The 15444-nt window shown below is 34.4% G+C and overlaps 4 protein-coding genes across 4 annotated transcripts; all 4 read right to left on the minus strand.

Annotated features, from left to right (window-relative positions):
• Nucleotides 1-306: 306 nt before the first annotated feature.
• On the minus strand, nucleotides 307-2134 carry EV154DRAFT_571937 (uncharacterized protein; the record flags this gene model as incomplete). The annotated part of the gene is made up of 7 exons (XM_051606303.1): nucleotides 307-694; nucleotides 942-1122; nucleotides 1184-1400; nucleotides 1467-1578; nucleotides 1711-1743; nucleotides 1801-1872; nucleotides 1935-2134. 7 exons carry the CDS (start codon nucleotides 2132-2134, stop codon nucleotides 307-309), a joined length of 1203 nt encoding a protein of 400 aa, XP_051450388.1.
• A 5934-nt stretch (nucleotides 2135-8068) lies between these two features.
• Nucleotides 8069-9684, minus strand: EV154DRAFT_557120 (uncharacterized protein; the record flags this gene model as incomplete). The annotated part of the gene is made up of 4 exons (XM_051605402.1): nucleotides 8069-8765; nucleotides 8957-9067; nucleotides 9426-9468; nucleotides 9601-9684. 4 exons carry the CDS (start codon nucleotides 9682-9684, stop codon nucleotides 8488-8490), a joined length of 516 nt encoding a protein of 171 aa, XP_051450389.1. The 3' UTR covers nucleotides 8069-8487.
• A 1013-nt stretch (nucleotides 9685-10697) lies between these two features.
• On the minus strand, nucleotides 10698-11027 carry EV154DRAFT_571939 (uncharacterized protein; the record flags this gene model as incomplete). The annotated part of the gene is made up of 1 exon (XM_051606304.1): nucleotides 10698-11027. The coding sequence occupies one exon, from the start codon at nucleotides 11025-11027 to the stop codon at nucleotides 10698-10700; it is 330 nt and encodes a 109-aa protein (XP_051450390.1).
• Nucleotides 11028-13010: 1983 nt separating this feature from the next.
• EV154DRAFT_488539 (uncharacterized protein) lies at nucleotides 13011-14672 on the minus strand (the record flags this gene model as incomplete). Its single annotated transcript, XM_051599131.1, has 6 exons — nucleotides 13011-13100; nucleotides 13268-13361; nucleotides 13493-13588; nucleotides 13746-13967; nucleotides 14211-14390; nucleotides 14572-14672. 6 exons carry the CDS (start codon nucleotides 14670-14672, stop codon nucleotides 13011-13013), a joined length of 783 nt encoding a protein of 260 aa, XP_051450391.1.
• Between the last annotated feature and the right edge of the window lie 772 nt (nucleotides 14673-15444).

Genomic DNA, 15444 nt, shown 5'->3' on the forward strand with positions numbered 1-15444 from the left:
GGTAGTTTGGCGAATTGGGATTTGAATGCAATTTTATACGTGATCTAATGGGCAGGCGGAGACGCTGTACTTATTATCAGTATCAATAATGTCCTGGTAAGCGCACATCAATCGGATTAGCAACAACATCTCTAGAACAATGATAATCGTCACCATTTATATGTGTCAGCTGGTAAATGCATCGAAGGATCATGTTGGCACGAAACACATTATTCATGTCAAGGTCAGTTATGGATAGTTAAGAGGATGTCCTATAAACAGCACATTTCAAGATTATTATCGGATTTAATTGGATACAAATCAACGTCACAACTTTGATATTTGGAATATCTTGGCCACTTTAAATAATGGCGATCTTGAAGAGGAATATGCTCTCAGACAGCAAAGAGACTTTATCCGTACCCAGAGTTGAAGATTTCGACCAGTAATTATCATGGGATGCTCAAACAATCTATCACAACTCCACTTTTCACCTTGACTGAGCTTGATTCGTTGGTTGGGTGTTCGATCAGGAAGATCTGACAGGAAACCAGACATACAGGGATTACCTACGAGAAGTCGCAAGTGTTCAGATACATCATTGAGAAACAAGTCGGGCTTTGATGCGACAACAACAGGATCAGCGGGTGTAGAAGCAGTGTCAGGAACGAGGGAGGAACGAGACAGGCAGGACAGGACAGAGAATGAATAGCTTCTTGAAGCAGGTTATTTATTTAAGAATAAAAGGGAGGAAAGAAAAGAGAAGATGATTATGAAATATATCTGATAAAGAAAACTGGGAGAAGTGAAATTTATCAGCTATATTTATAGAGAAAGGAAAACAAGAAATTAAATAAAAGAATAAGCAATGACAAAAGTTAGTCATAGCTTATGTGGATCATGACAAAGGATTTAAAGAGCTGACAGATCAATGATGAATATTGAGTCTGAAAGCTGGTTACTCATATTGCATATTTGGGGCATAAAATGTAACAGGATCATGACAAGCAGTTGTATTTGTTGTTGCAGCAGGATCAGTGGCAGGAGCAGAGGTAGTGGCAGAAGGAGAGGTAGAGGCAGGGGAAGAGGTAGAGGCAGGAGCAGGAGCAGAGGCGTCAGCTGCGGTAGCAGTACCATGATGTGCTAGTTGATGTGGCAGGTTCAGTAGGTTCGACAAGAAGTCCGCCGTTATCATCTTTCGCACAACGGGGAGCATGAGGAAAACAAGGTATACAACTTTTCTTGGATTTGTGAAATCTGGAAACGCTGTGGGGAGTGGGATAACCACAGAAATCATAAATAACATCAGAAGGATCCAAAGCTAGTTGAGCTCTGTACTTTTTGATTGCAATTTCAGCCATATATTTACCAATATCAAGAACTGATTTGATTTGGACTTCTGAATACTTAAAGCTACCAGACTTGAAGAAAAGAAGGGCATGCATTATTTATTCATTTTTGAAAGAATATGCTGGATTGTCGTTGACATCACCATTCAAATCAAGATATTCATCATTACCATCATCTCCACCACCACCACCATCAATATCAGAGCCGTTGTTAACCTCGTTAACAGGAACGGGAGGTTTATTAGATTCGCTATTATCATCAGATTACCCTCCGTTGTTAAAATCATTGTTCAAATGGTCAAAGGCATTACGACCATCGAATTCTTCTTCACCATCATAATCATCTTATTGATTTTCATCAAATTTATTTGCTGGTTCAGACAACGGTTCGGCAGTGCGTTCAGGTTGGATTGGTCTAATGTATATTGATGTAAGTAATTTGAACATATTTAACAGCCTTAAATAACTTTACCTTTCAATGGACTTCATATCAGAACTACGAGATTCGCTTAGCGGGATAGTAGGTTGTTCGTCAAAAGTATTCCTAAAACTAATAATGATAAGTACAAACTGACTATTTTTAAATTGATGAAGACGCTCACTTACTGTTGTTGGATGTCATTGGTAGGTAGTGGTCCTTGATTGGACTGAATCGCCTCCAGAAGTTCTAAGTGGTGTCCTGATCTTTGATGCAATTTAAAAGAGTGTCGATTAATTGTACTGTATTTACATAACACACACGTTTGCTCCTGAGGCGGTAAAGCAGGTTTTGCACGGAAATTATTTGTTCCGTGTGTTTTTTTCATACTGTTTTAAAATTAATGTAAGTTGTTTATAATAAAATAAAGAATTTTGATAAAGTGCACTCTAGGGATTGTGTTTGGTTTATATATCGTTCAGATCAAAAAATGTGTTTAATGCTTAGCTTATGCGGACATAAGCTGTCAATTTGATTGGTGCAATAATTTACAAACGTCATTGCGGAACGATATTTTGTCACGCGACCCAACTTTCTTAGGTCGCTTTTCTTTCTCTTACGTATTTGTTTTTAACCGTGGCGTGTCTTCACAAACGCGTGATTATTGCTTGTAATATTATGATGCTTATGAACAATGGTATGTCATAGAACATCTGTCTTAACAATACTATCATAAGGCATTCTACTAATTCTTCTCTCACAATCAATTTAATCAAACTTAAACGCGAAAAAGGTAGCTATTTCATGACTTATGCAATAATATAATCTTCTATCCCCTTTTACTTTCAGGATGTGTATCTATAAAGGTATACTTTATTCTGTACTGTGCTTCCCTGTAATAATATATCATTAACAAACGCCTTTTTATTTTTTTAGAGTCTCTTTTCTTTTTGAAATACCGTAATTAATATCTTGGTGATTATTTTACATCCTAAACTAATACATAACGCGTTTCATTTGTCATAAGATATATCGCGTAAAGCTTCATACAAGGTACTATAATTTTAATATTAATCATTATCCGTTTTACTAACCACATTATTCACTTTATAAATTAGCTCGTGATACTGCTTAAGCACGGATAAAATGTAAGTACAACATCTACCACAGACACTTGAATATCACATTAATACCTTTTTCCGTAGCTTCAGCTCAAACAGAATCAGTTTTGCGTGGGTTTTCTAGCTTGAATTCACTGTCTGCTATACGTGTCATACGTGGCCTGTCTGGGCTACGTGGTCTGCCCTGTCTGTCAAGGCTGAATAGCCTGCCTGGTCGGCCTGCGTAGCCCCGAGGGGTAAACAGGCGCTTTTTGCCGGTTTCTGATTTTGTGGGCCAATTTTTTATATAAATAAATTTCGCTTTTTAAGGCAATTTTAAAAAAAAACTATTTTTGTATTTTGTATTTGTATTTTATTGTTTTGTTTGTACAGCAAGGAAACGTAAACAAAACCCCAAAACCAAAAAGGAAACACTTTTCATATCTATTTTTACTTTTTTTTTTTGGGAAAAAAATGGTCTTGAAATTTGAAAGCTTACACTATTTTCATAAATTATTCGCACAGTTTAAGAAAAAAATTGCTCATTTTTTTTTCACTTTCCGCACACATTTTTTTTTATTTTTTACTCACTTTCGAATTTAATTTTTGCTCACTTTCTGAAAAATATTTTGCTCAGTTTCAGATATTTTTTTTTGCTCAATGTGTGCGAAATATTTTAGAGGGGGTCTTTATTTAAACAGGTTTTGAATTTTTTTTCTGAATAACGGCAGAATCCCTTTAAATCGCTTTATAAAACATTCTGACGTGCTTCGGCAATTCTATTGTTCAGTGTTTCGGCCTCTAAAAGCTTCTCCCGTTTTAATTTACTCTTAAAAACGGACCAAAATTGTTCGATAGGGTTGAGCTCAGGAGAATATGGTGGAAGATAAACACAGCCATACCCACGACTTTCGATAAACTTTCTAATATTATCTGACGTATTGATAGGCGCATTATCCATGATAAGATAATGCCCTTTGAATTCCTCATGACGATCCATCACATCAATTGTACTGGCGATAAAATTAATATAATGTCCGGTAACAGTCCCAGTGGTTTTCTGCATCTTACTACCACCAGCTGTTTTTCTTTTCTTTGCAACCGTTGAGTATGGCACTCTTATCTTGACATTGACAACGCCATATGGCGATATAGCACCCAAAATTGTTGTTGTCTTGGCTCTTGTTAGTGGTTGAATAACCTCAGCCCGAACTCCCTTTTTTGATCAAGCCATTGTTCTTTTCAAATTAATATGGAATGCAGACTCATCAATGCAAACGCAATTACTGCTGTAATCCATGTCTGTTTGGCTCCATCTAGTTACCCAATCAAACCTCTTTTCAATGTTAATAGACGAGTTTCTTTCTTTCGAATGGAAGTGTGCTTTTTTAAAAGACAAGGCATATTTATCTGTCATGAAATTATAAACGGTAGTTTTTGTTACTTTCAGGTCGCTGAACTGACTAGTAAGACTTTCCATAGCCTGATCCAACGTTGCCGAAGGGCGGTCGATAAATGTTTCTTCCAAATGCTTTTTGTGCTCTTCATTCAACAAAGCTGGTCTCCCAGCCTTTTTCTCAGGCTTAACTGGTTCTAATTCATCCAAAGCCTTTGCTGTTTCATAGATCTGATCCTGATGTTTTTTCAACCAGTCATAAGCAGTTCGTCGGGCAACACCGAGTTGCTTTGCTGCTTTTCCTGCAGTTAATCCTTCTTCATAAACGAGATGAAAAAAATGACCTTTAACATCGTCTGCTTGCTTTTTATAATAAGCTGCTGATCCAGTTGAAGCCGAAGAACGGTTTTTTGGCGCTTTAGGTGTTGGCTTTGGCTTTTCAGGTAGTTTGAAATCCATGTAATTATCAAAGTCAACGGTGTCAGCGAGAGGATAAGCATCGGCATCGACATCCATTTCAACGGGTTCATTGCCATGCTCATCCACAACATTACCCTGTCCATCTTCGTGATAAAATTTGAGGTCCATCTTACTTCAATGAATTTCTAAGAATGAGCAAAATTTATTATTGAAACTGAGCAATTTGTTTTTAAAAAAGTGAGCAAAAAATAATTTGTGAAGTGGGCAAAAAATAAATAAAAAAGTGTGCGGAAATTGAAAAAAAAAGTGAGCAATTTTTTTCCTCAAGTGTGCGAATAATTTATGAAAATAGTGTACACCTGGTTGTGTAAGGAAACAGTAATAAAAATTTTATTTTGTATTTTGGCATTTTTGTAGTCCATTTTAGGACCGTTTATTTCTGGAGGCTTCACATTCCATGTCCACAAATTTGTCATTTTTAAGCGGTAGATTAATAATAAAAAAAATGACAACATTATTTTTGACAGAATTCAATTTAGGAAAAAAATATTGATAAAAAAACATTTTTAAAAAAAAAAAACGGAGCTTGTCTATATTAGTACATCTCCTATTTAAGATCTCAATATATTTTGTTTCAAGTCAGCAGCCTAAATCATACAAATCTGAGAATTCTGGTCCGTTATCCGTGAAGATCCAATAGGTTTGGGTACTCTGGTCCGTTATCCCTCAAAATCCGTTGGTTTCAGTGTACTCCGGTTCGTTATCCCTTAAAATCCGTTGACTTTAGGGTACTCCCGTCCGTTATCCCTCAAAATCCGTTGACTTCAGGGTACTGCGGTCCGTTATCCCTCAAAATCCGCTGACTTCAGGGTACTCCGGTCCGTTATCCCTCAAAATCCGTTGAATTCAGGTACTCCGGTCAGTTATCCGTTGTTATGCGAGACTTTAGGGAAATTTGGTCCGTTATCACTACAGATCCGACACTTACGGGTTCGCTTATTACATTTAACTAACAACCAAAATAGACTATAAGCATTTGGAAACGGTTCAAAAATGGTTCAAGCATTCTAAGCTTGTATGGGGATTATCGTAGTTAATTTCACATATAAGGTATGTCGCAAATCATATCGGAACGTCCTTCAACGTGCGTTGGTTTTCAAAAACGTATATCAGTGACCTCTAAACTACCCTAACTGTTTGAGTTTATTATATTTTGTAACGACATAACGTACTCATATCATACGGACACTTTGTGAACATTTTCTTTTTTCCGTCTTTTGTTATTATTAAGTTATTTATCTGGTTAAAAGTGTTTCATAAAAAATGTATAAGCTATTATCACTCTTATAAGAAGCTAAACCCTTCTTTTTTATAATGTTTACTGGAATATTTTATATCCCAAACAGGTCACACATTTTTGAGTCTACCACATTTTTGTTTTGTACAATGCTGCTCTAATCGTATCATTGCTTTGGAGACTGGTTTTAGTAATGGTGTATTTAACAGAGCTATAAACAGAATTAATCAAGACGACTCGTTCAAATTAGTGGGCCTGTGAGGAGTGGATCGGGGCAAGAGCAGAACACAATAATTATTATGGTGTGGACAAAAGAAACAGACATTATATATCTATTAGTATTAATACATATAAAAAGGATGAGAGTAGAAAACGTTTAATTCAAAGAAAACAAATAGATAAGATCTTGAATACAGAAATATCAACAAATAAACATGACCATAGTACCAGAGGAGTGTGTGGTGACCTAGCAAGGATATAGCCATATTAGAGCTAACAAAGGTTTATCCATGCTGATACCATTTGTGATATAAGCTTTACAATAAATGTCATAGTAAGAACTATAAGGATATTACATCACAAGTCTAATTTAGTACGTCTGAGAAATACTTAAAATTTAGTTTAAGGCAAAGAGATTTAAGAAGACTTAACATTTACTAGAAGTAATTTATGACAATAGTTTTTGACTGCTACTTATGATAGATTATTTATTGAAGTAAAAGAAACAACTAAAAGAAATGCAATTATGTGAGCAAAAGTTAAACGTGAATAGGAGGGAGAAAATGTTACCACCAAGTTGGTATGGATGAATTGAATGGAAAGACAACAAAAGAAACTACAACTACAACAAAATGACACACAACTACACTTCACAGCATACAATTAACGACTGCTAGATGTCAATGCTTAAGTTAAAACTTACCAGTGTGTCAAAAGTTAAAAGGAGAAAAGATAAAGTAAAGAAGAAGAAGAAAAAGAGAAGGGAAAACGATGATGCTTTCGCATACAACGTTTTATATTTGAAGGCAGGAACATGGCATAAAAAAAAAGGTGGAGTTACGAAAGTGACAAAATCACGTTACTTCAAATCAGAAGAAGACTAAATTAGTGGCTATGTAATAATCGTATACATTTTTGGTTAATCAATGATAACTTCAAGATGGCACTAGAGATATCAACACAGCAGACAGTCTTTTATATAGATACTGGTACATTTCATTTATTAATAAAAGACATTTTATGAACAGTCTGAAACTACTCCTATAGTCATTTTATAATTTTACTTTACCTTAAAACACAACAATATATACAATGCTACAAGTCCAAAAACGGCCATACTGAAGCCGAAATTTTGCACAGCATAAAGTAAATGGAGACATAGAACAACATTGAACTGAGAGTTTGTTTTTTCAAATGCAATTCCTACGATAGTTTGATCGTTTTGCGTTGAAGTTTTTGTTACATTGATAGCAACACCGGACAAATGTAGGAACGATACTTGCAAGAACATTATTCCAAGTAAAACAACAAGGTCTTTTTAATGGTTTTACTCTTGTTTCAAAGAACGGTGATCCCATTGACTTATTTATGTTTTAGTACCATACACCACGCGCTCTACACTATTCTTCCCTCTGAAGGCTTAGCCTTGACAAACATAGCACCCTGAATGAAAGTCGGAACAACATAAAGTTATAATGAATGTCTTCGAGGCTTTCTAACGTTACATTTCTAGGGCAAACTTGTTTATTCGGTTTTATAATTTTTATGAGTCTGAAGTTAGATGAATAGAGTATAATGTTAGACTCATCTTTTAGATATACGGTTACCAACATGTAAGAATCCGGTTTGAAAGATAATCGACACTAATCTTTGAGAGCATCGGCGGTTTTTTCTATATAAGATTATAGGAATTAATAAACAACTTCTAGTTGATGAGCGTTCAATTATCCGCATAGTAAATATTGGGGTGAAGGATGAGATTGTATCTTTCACTATTAGGAGCGAATTATCTGCTTGATACGGGAATATTCGAGTGGATGACTGTGGAAATCGGTGTAGATTTATAAAAATAAAAACAAGAAAATTATCAAACTTGCAAAAATTAACTAAGGCTTTATTAAACAAATAAAAAGGGGTGTTTATATACACATTATTTCAGACATTGATCACAGATGAGCTGATGACGGTCGTGGGTAGATTAATCCAGATAATACTCGGATGTAATGATCCCATATAGAAAGGCCATAATGAGATGTCAATAACAATAACAATAACATTCATTCTTAAACTGTGTATGTCTTGTAGCACAATATTCAGGGGAAAATGTAGTTCTTAATTCAGATAGCTGTGGCACCTCAATGTGGCTGATGTAACCTTTATATGTGTTCATATCAATGTTATTATTTAAATGTATGTCTTATACTTGTATGAAGGATGATATGAGATCAAGCCTGTACATAAAGTAAATGATCAGTATTTAATATAACAGTATCAATAAGAATTATATTTAGGATTATCAAATGGAAGATTTAAGAAGTGTAGATAGAGTCATATATTAGGTATATAGCCTCGATCACGACAATGACCCTATTTTGGGGATATTTATCAAATTTCCTAAGATAGTTAGCTTGTTTTGATATCTCATTAATATACATTCGGCGAATGTCAAGGGCGAAAAGGCGGCCGGAACAGACAGAAGAATGCTTGCTTCCACAAACAGAGTTGTTCACCGAATGAAATTTGACATTTTTCCACGAAAATAGCCAAAGCTCGTACCAAAATGATATAATCAGTTTTGACGACATAACTAATAAGTTTATGGAATAATTTACCAAGAATCAAGTGATGCAGTGTATAAAATATATTTTAATTAAGAGTTACTTCTAATTAACATGGTACTTCCATATTTTTTTTGGATGGAAAATGGAAACACGTGTTTAAGTACTAGCAATTACGGAGGAAGTTATTAAACGTATGGCCAATCGGTATGGTAGGTACTTTTATGCCAACAACCAGTACTGATAAATAATTTGAATAGTTTCAGCATGATAAAAGAGATATGTCCACTGCATATGGGGTAACCAGCAACGGAATTGCGACCATATTTATCTTGACAATTTTTTAAATATATAAAAAACCCGACAATATAACCAAAAAATATTTTCTCTGACAGTTGTAAAGGACTGAAGTCATATAGACAGTTTTAGGAAAAACTTGTACGTTCATGGAGCAAGTTTGAGAACAAAATACCAAGTAACCGTCACAAGCCAAAAGATGCTTTAGTAAAAGTATAATTCACATAAAGGCAAAAAAATATTTCTCAGAAGTCCCAAAAAATTTATAAAGACGTAGGAATAGTTTTAATAAAATGCCAATAGCCTGGGCTTTCTAATTAAATTGTTAAAAAACGTCTCTACCATTAAGGAGGTAAGACACGACATTGTCAAATATAGAAGCACAAACATACTTGTGTCAACTACACAAAACGTTTGACGAACACAGTAATACGCCTTTTTATAACAGTACTAGCTTCATATAGAGTATCTATCTATCAAACATTACGAACAGAGAACAATTATTGACCAGAAAACGACAGATTTTAGCAAAAATTGTCGACGTTGCAGAATACCTATTAATTATACCATGTGCTTAAACAAGTAGTACTTGTAATAGTTTCTTAATTGACTAGCTCGTGTTGAAACAAAATATGAACACCAAACAGTCATTGTTTTTGAAGTAAGTCTAAAATTGTTATATTAATAATTAAAAAACGCGTACAAATATTTGATTGACGATATCAAGTGATAGGGGAATATCTGTGACGGTGGTAGTACTTGGTAGGGCAGCTTTAATTAAAATGTAGAAATGAATCAGCAAATGACACAAAGTGAGCAATGAATTTACTAAAAACACGAACAGTCAGTAGTTGATGAAATTTTTTAACAAAGCAGCAACTTTTGGCACATTTAAATACTTCTGTCCCTTTCCAAAGACTCTGTCAAATACATACGAGATAGGCAGAACGTAAACTGACTTGGTAATGAACCAAATACGTTATAAAATAAATAAAAAAAAGGACACATAAACAAAAACAGACCAATATTTCTCAGAAATTGAAAGAACCTTCTAAGGAGATGGGAAAAAATTTGTTAGGTTTAGAATAATAATGTTTGAGCGTAAAATCAATTAAAAAAAGCGTAGAAAGGACCAGAGTCTGTTTGTATGTCAACTAGTATTTATAAATGGCGATTTATCACGAATTTATTTTTAAGTAAATTGAAGTCACGTGCAATATTAGCCGTAATAAGAAATCATCAAAAGGACAAGGCGATTATTTATACGCAAAACATCTACTTAGGGCCCTCACAAGCAACAAATTTTTTTTTTTAAAGATCCCGATTAAGGACTTTATTATTTTTTTTTTTTTTGTGAAAGGTTACTTCAGACTTCCAAAAGAAAGCTTTTTCCAAAATCCATGACGTTGCTTTTTAAGGACCCTTTTTGAACGATTAGAATATAAAGTTCACTCAAAATGCTAACCTATCTGTTATTATTTTTCATGGACTCTATTGTTTCGATATACTTTTTATTTCTAGAGAAAACAAAATGAACCTATCTCAAATTGTTACAGTAGTTGCTGAATCGCAATAAATTTTATTTGGACTTGATGATGATATGAATATGATTATGGAATCAGACATTTCTACACTTTACCGACAACAAAGTCTCCACTACAGTTTTATTGCATTCTCGATGTTGCCTGTTCCATCAGATCGTGAAACTCCCAGTGGGGAAGAGGTGCACTACCAGTAGAATTAGCATCGTCTCGTCTAGTTCTGAACGTATCACAGAGGCGAATCCACTTGTTATTCATCGCTGCAAATTCCCTTCTACCGTTGATAGCGTCACTGGCATTAAAAGCATCTTCCGTTGCCTTGTTCAAATTCAGCTTTGCTTGAGGTGAGCGAATAACACCCAAGTTTACAACGTAATCGGAAAACAACTCGATCAAAACGTTGGTGCTTGCTGAATCCCATATGACGATGGTAGTGTACTTTTGGAAAGGCATTTGGTTAAATAACATTGGATAGTTAATAATTGGTAAAGAAAAATGAAGAGGATCACAAACACAACTCTTTTATCAAAAAAAAAAAAACAAAAACATTGGTGAGTTCCGTAGCTCAATTTGGCTGATTTTTCATCTGATAGAAGGATTCTGGGGTCGTTGGATTTTAATCCTTTATTGGGATATTTCGAAAATTTTGGCACTGGAGAAAATTCGATGTTATTGTTAATCGCCTATATATATCCATTTAATTTTTTATTCATCTATTTGGCAAAATTGTAACCTTTCACAAAAAAAAAAATAAAAAAAAAACAATAATAAAGTCCTAAATCGGGATCTTTAAAAAAATAATTTTGTTGCTTGTGAGGGCCCTTAGAGTGTATTTATGGAATGACCACGCGTAAGAAAGTAATAACTCCAAAAGCATGAATAACAGCACGACTCTTTTTAACCATTTATGTGCATATTTTAACCAAACACAAAGATCTTCGGATCAGCATACAATAGTTGCAGTAACGATGGACAGGAAACATAAAATATCTGACAGTATATTTGAAGAAGTTCTTTGTGGGTTGATAATGACAAAATTTTTTTTGCAGTGTCTCGCCCCTGTTTGTACCAAGTAAAAGAAAGATTGATCGATGTCTGAGAAAAAAGTACCGACATGTCAAAAAAAAACAAACAACAGGTAAGTAATGAGCCTTTGAACAAAACCCGGAATGGAAGGCAGATTGAAGTAGTTTAAGATTTTATTAAATACTACGTACAACGCGAGCAGAATCTGAAGATAATGAATTGAATCCGTATTGAACTAAATGTCTCCATGAATAAGTAGAAAATAAAAATATCACAAAATATTGTTTTAAGACACTTTTATATGACCACAACAACAGCAGTAATTAAAACAACATCTTATACACTTCTCGCAAGAGTGTGAAAACGCGAAACTAAAGTGTGGTATCAATCAGAAAGAGATTGCCAGAAGGAAAATATTTTATGGAAAGACAGAAAAGTCTTTCTTAGAAGTTGAAAAGAATTTAAAAAGCTTATGAAAACATCGTAATAATCTAACTATGCCAAAAACCGTCACCCCAAGCTGTTTAAGCAACTACAAAAAGTCCATCGCCAAAAATGATCGAGTAAAGGACAAAATAATAAAGTAAGAACTATAAGATCGTAGATTCTTGTGCAAAATATAAGAAACGATATGTGACCACATAATTAAAGGTCTGTTTAATCGTTCTAGCACATAATAGGGGACGTCCTAGAAAATATAGTAAGGATTAAACAACATTAAACAAAGTACCAAACGTACGAAGGCAATATAGGAATTGGTGGAAGATACATATTCTATCAAAGGATCTTGTTCGTCAATGGTTTTTTAGATAATTTTAGCGTACGCCAGAGAAGCGTTCCACCAAGTACAACAAGTTTACAATCATCATACAATCGTGATAAAGTGTATATCGAGTAGTTACTGAGTACGAGATAAAGTTTTCATCGGACGTATAAATGAAATGAGACATGCTGAATAACGTCTAGTATTTCACATCGTCTTTTTGTGCGCAATTTATTGTTAATCCTTGCATATTCACAAAGTATAGACATAATAATTAAAAAGACGAGAATGGCCTAACTTTAGTTCGTTACGACAACATCCGGAAATGAAGGAGAAGCCGAATGGATATAGATTAAGATAGAGAGTATATCAACACACGCCATGTAAGAAAAACACCAATTGACGTATTGTTGGACTAAATACTTTATTGAAATCAAGAAAAAAAAGATAATATCATAAAATAATAGTTTCTTAGTGACGTTTATATGATGGGACCTTGATAAATCGCTCTCCCATGACATGCTATTAATCATCATAACTGTTAAGAACCAACCGTCTAAACATGGCGCACTAGCAGAAAGAAAGGCAAACAAAATAAATGTTTTACGTAAATATATACAAAAAAAATATTAAAAGTCTGAATGAATTTATAGCGTCATGGGAGCAGTGCAAATATATTCAGAATTGTCTGCAATATGTAAACAAAAGGCCAGACAGGTCTTGTTATCAAATAATTCCTAAATAAATGATGAAGTCATAAAATTTTATCAAGCCTAAAAGAGTGTACAGGTCACATTTAAGGAGAAATGTCATGCTACATATCATACATAGTTATGGATTTTAAAGAGAAACCCATATACGTTACTTGGAATGAAAATGGACAAGGACCAAAAAAATAAAATACCAGCAGAATATTAGGTGCTCTCAAGATCGGAAACCGAAAATAAATAGCCCATTTTTTATACAAAAATAGTGAAAAAAGTCTCTGAAATGTAGAGCTAAATTTGGGCAAAATAATACATATACATATAAGAGGCTTCCTGAGAAATATGCCGTCCAATATAAATTACTTTTTCTGAAAGCTCTGGAAATTCTGAACAAGAATATGCTAAAGAGAAAAAAATCGCACCGCAGGGTCTCGAGTAATTGGCTGTCAAAGTTTAAAATATGCTTGCTACGTGCACCTAAAAAAATCTTAAAGCTTAAGCCTGGGCCATTTTTAGCCCTATTAAAAAAATAAAAAAAATAATACCAATAAAACAAACAGGTACTCGGGTGTCGAACATACACTCTCGTCGATGCATGCTGCTCGCTTTGCCTGTTTGGCCACGGAGGGCTTAAAGATTCACTGTTCAAATACTTTATTTTAAATATTTTATTACTCTCGGCAGAAATTGACCAAAGGATATAAGAGGCTTCCTGAGAAATATGCCGTCCAATATAAATTACTTTTTCTGAAAGCTCTGGAAATTCTGAACAAGAATATGCTAAAGAGAAAAAAATCGCACCGCAGGGTCTCGAGTAATTGGCTGTCAAAGTTTAAAATATGCTTGCTACGTGCACCTAAAAAAATCTTAAAGCTTAAGCCTGGGCCATTTTTAGCCCTATTAAAAAAATAAAAAAAATAATACCAATAAAACAAACAGGTACTCGGGTGTCGAACATACACTCTCGTCGATGCATGCTGCTCGCTTTGCCTGTTTGGCCACGGAGGGCTTAAAGATTCACTGTTCAAATACTTTATTTTAAATATTTTATTACTCTCGGCAGAAATTGACCAAAGGATATAAGGGCTTTTTTGGGAATAATTTGATAGTTCTGGATATCCTTTTAAGGCGCTGATTTACCTGTAAAATGATAGGGGTTGATGCTCTATGTTGTGGTTTTCTGTCATAGATAAGCTTATACGGTGGACCTCGGAGCTTAAAACATTTTTAATTTTGAACTGTCGGATGTTCAATTTTTTGGTGTACTTTGGGTGTTCTCGGGTGTTTTCAAGCAAATTATTTAAAATTTTAAAATAAATCCTTTAATTAAAATCAAAAGTCACAAAAAAAACAACTCCAATTTGGCAAAATGCTAAACTGTCTTTTGTACATGCCACAGAGGCCAACGTTATTTTATTTCTTTCTTGTATTGTTATCAAGATAAACATACTTTACCTTTGCCTCTACCTATTTTACAAACACCTAGGCTAAAAAAACTTACTTAAACAGAGTAAATGCAGACGAATGGGCGAATAGTCGTCTGGGGGTAAGCATCCGTTCAAATCTGAGCGGATAGTCGTCCGTGAGCGAGTATCCGTTCATTTTGGGTAAATAAACAATGGTACACAAGAAATAAAATTACTTCATTTACTCAAAAAGGGTAAATATTCGTCCAGGGGTAACTGTTCGTTCATTTTGAGTAAAATATAAACGTTGCACAAAAATTTAAGCTTTTTTATTCGTTCCATTTACCTGCAGCAGACGAGTATTCGTCTATGGGCGAGTACTTACTCACATTGGGTAAATAAAAATTACTTTATTCGTTCCATTTACCTGCAGCAGACGAGCATTCGTCTATGGGCGAATACTTACTCAGATTGGGTGAATAAAAATTGAGATCCAAATCTTAAAATTACTCATTCATTCCATTTACCTGAAGCAGACGAGTATCTGTCTTAATGTCCTGTTGTCAAGAAGCCGCGTATGTCGTATTTGGGTATGATTTATTTGAGAATAAACAAATAAATCGAATAAAATGAAAACATGGAATAAAAACATCCTTTAATATTGAGTAACAGCATACACCTGTATACTGCTACACTACGACTCCTACTATGAGTACATATTTCTATATAAAAAGATTGCATGATTGGCTTAAAATCGATATACGAATGACAGTTGGGGTGTTCTCAAGCAAAAAAAATTTGTGAACCCCTCTTTTTGTAAAATCTTGGAACCCCCTCCATAAGGCAATTATAACCTTATATTTTCATACTCCTCAGCCAAAAAACGTCGAAAATTCTTGCTAACCATTTTAAAAGATAAACCACCATCAGGGGGTGGTTTAATTACGAAAATGGATTTACGAACCCCT

Source organism: Mucor mucedo, assembly GCF_025094135.1.
Source record: "Mucor mucedo strain NRRL 3635 chromosome Unknown EV154scaffold_255, whole genome shotgun sequence".
Taxonomy (NCBI): Eukaryota; Fungi; Mucoromycota; class Mucoromycetes; order Mucorales; family Mucoraceae; genus Mucor; species Mucor mucedo.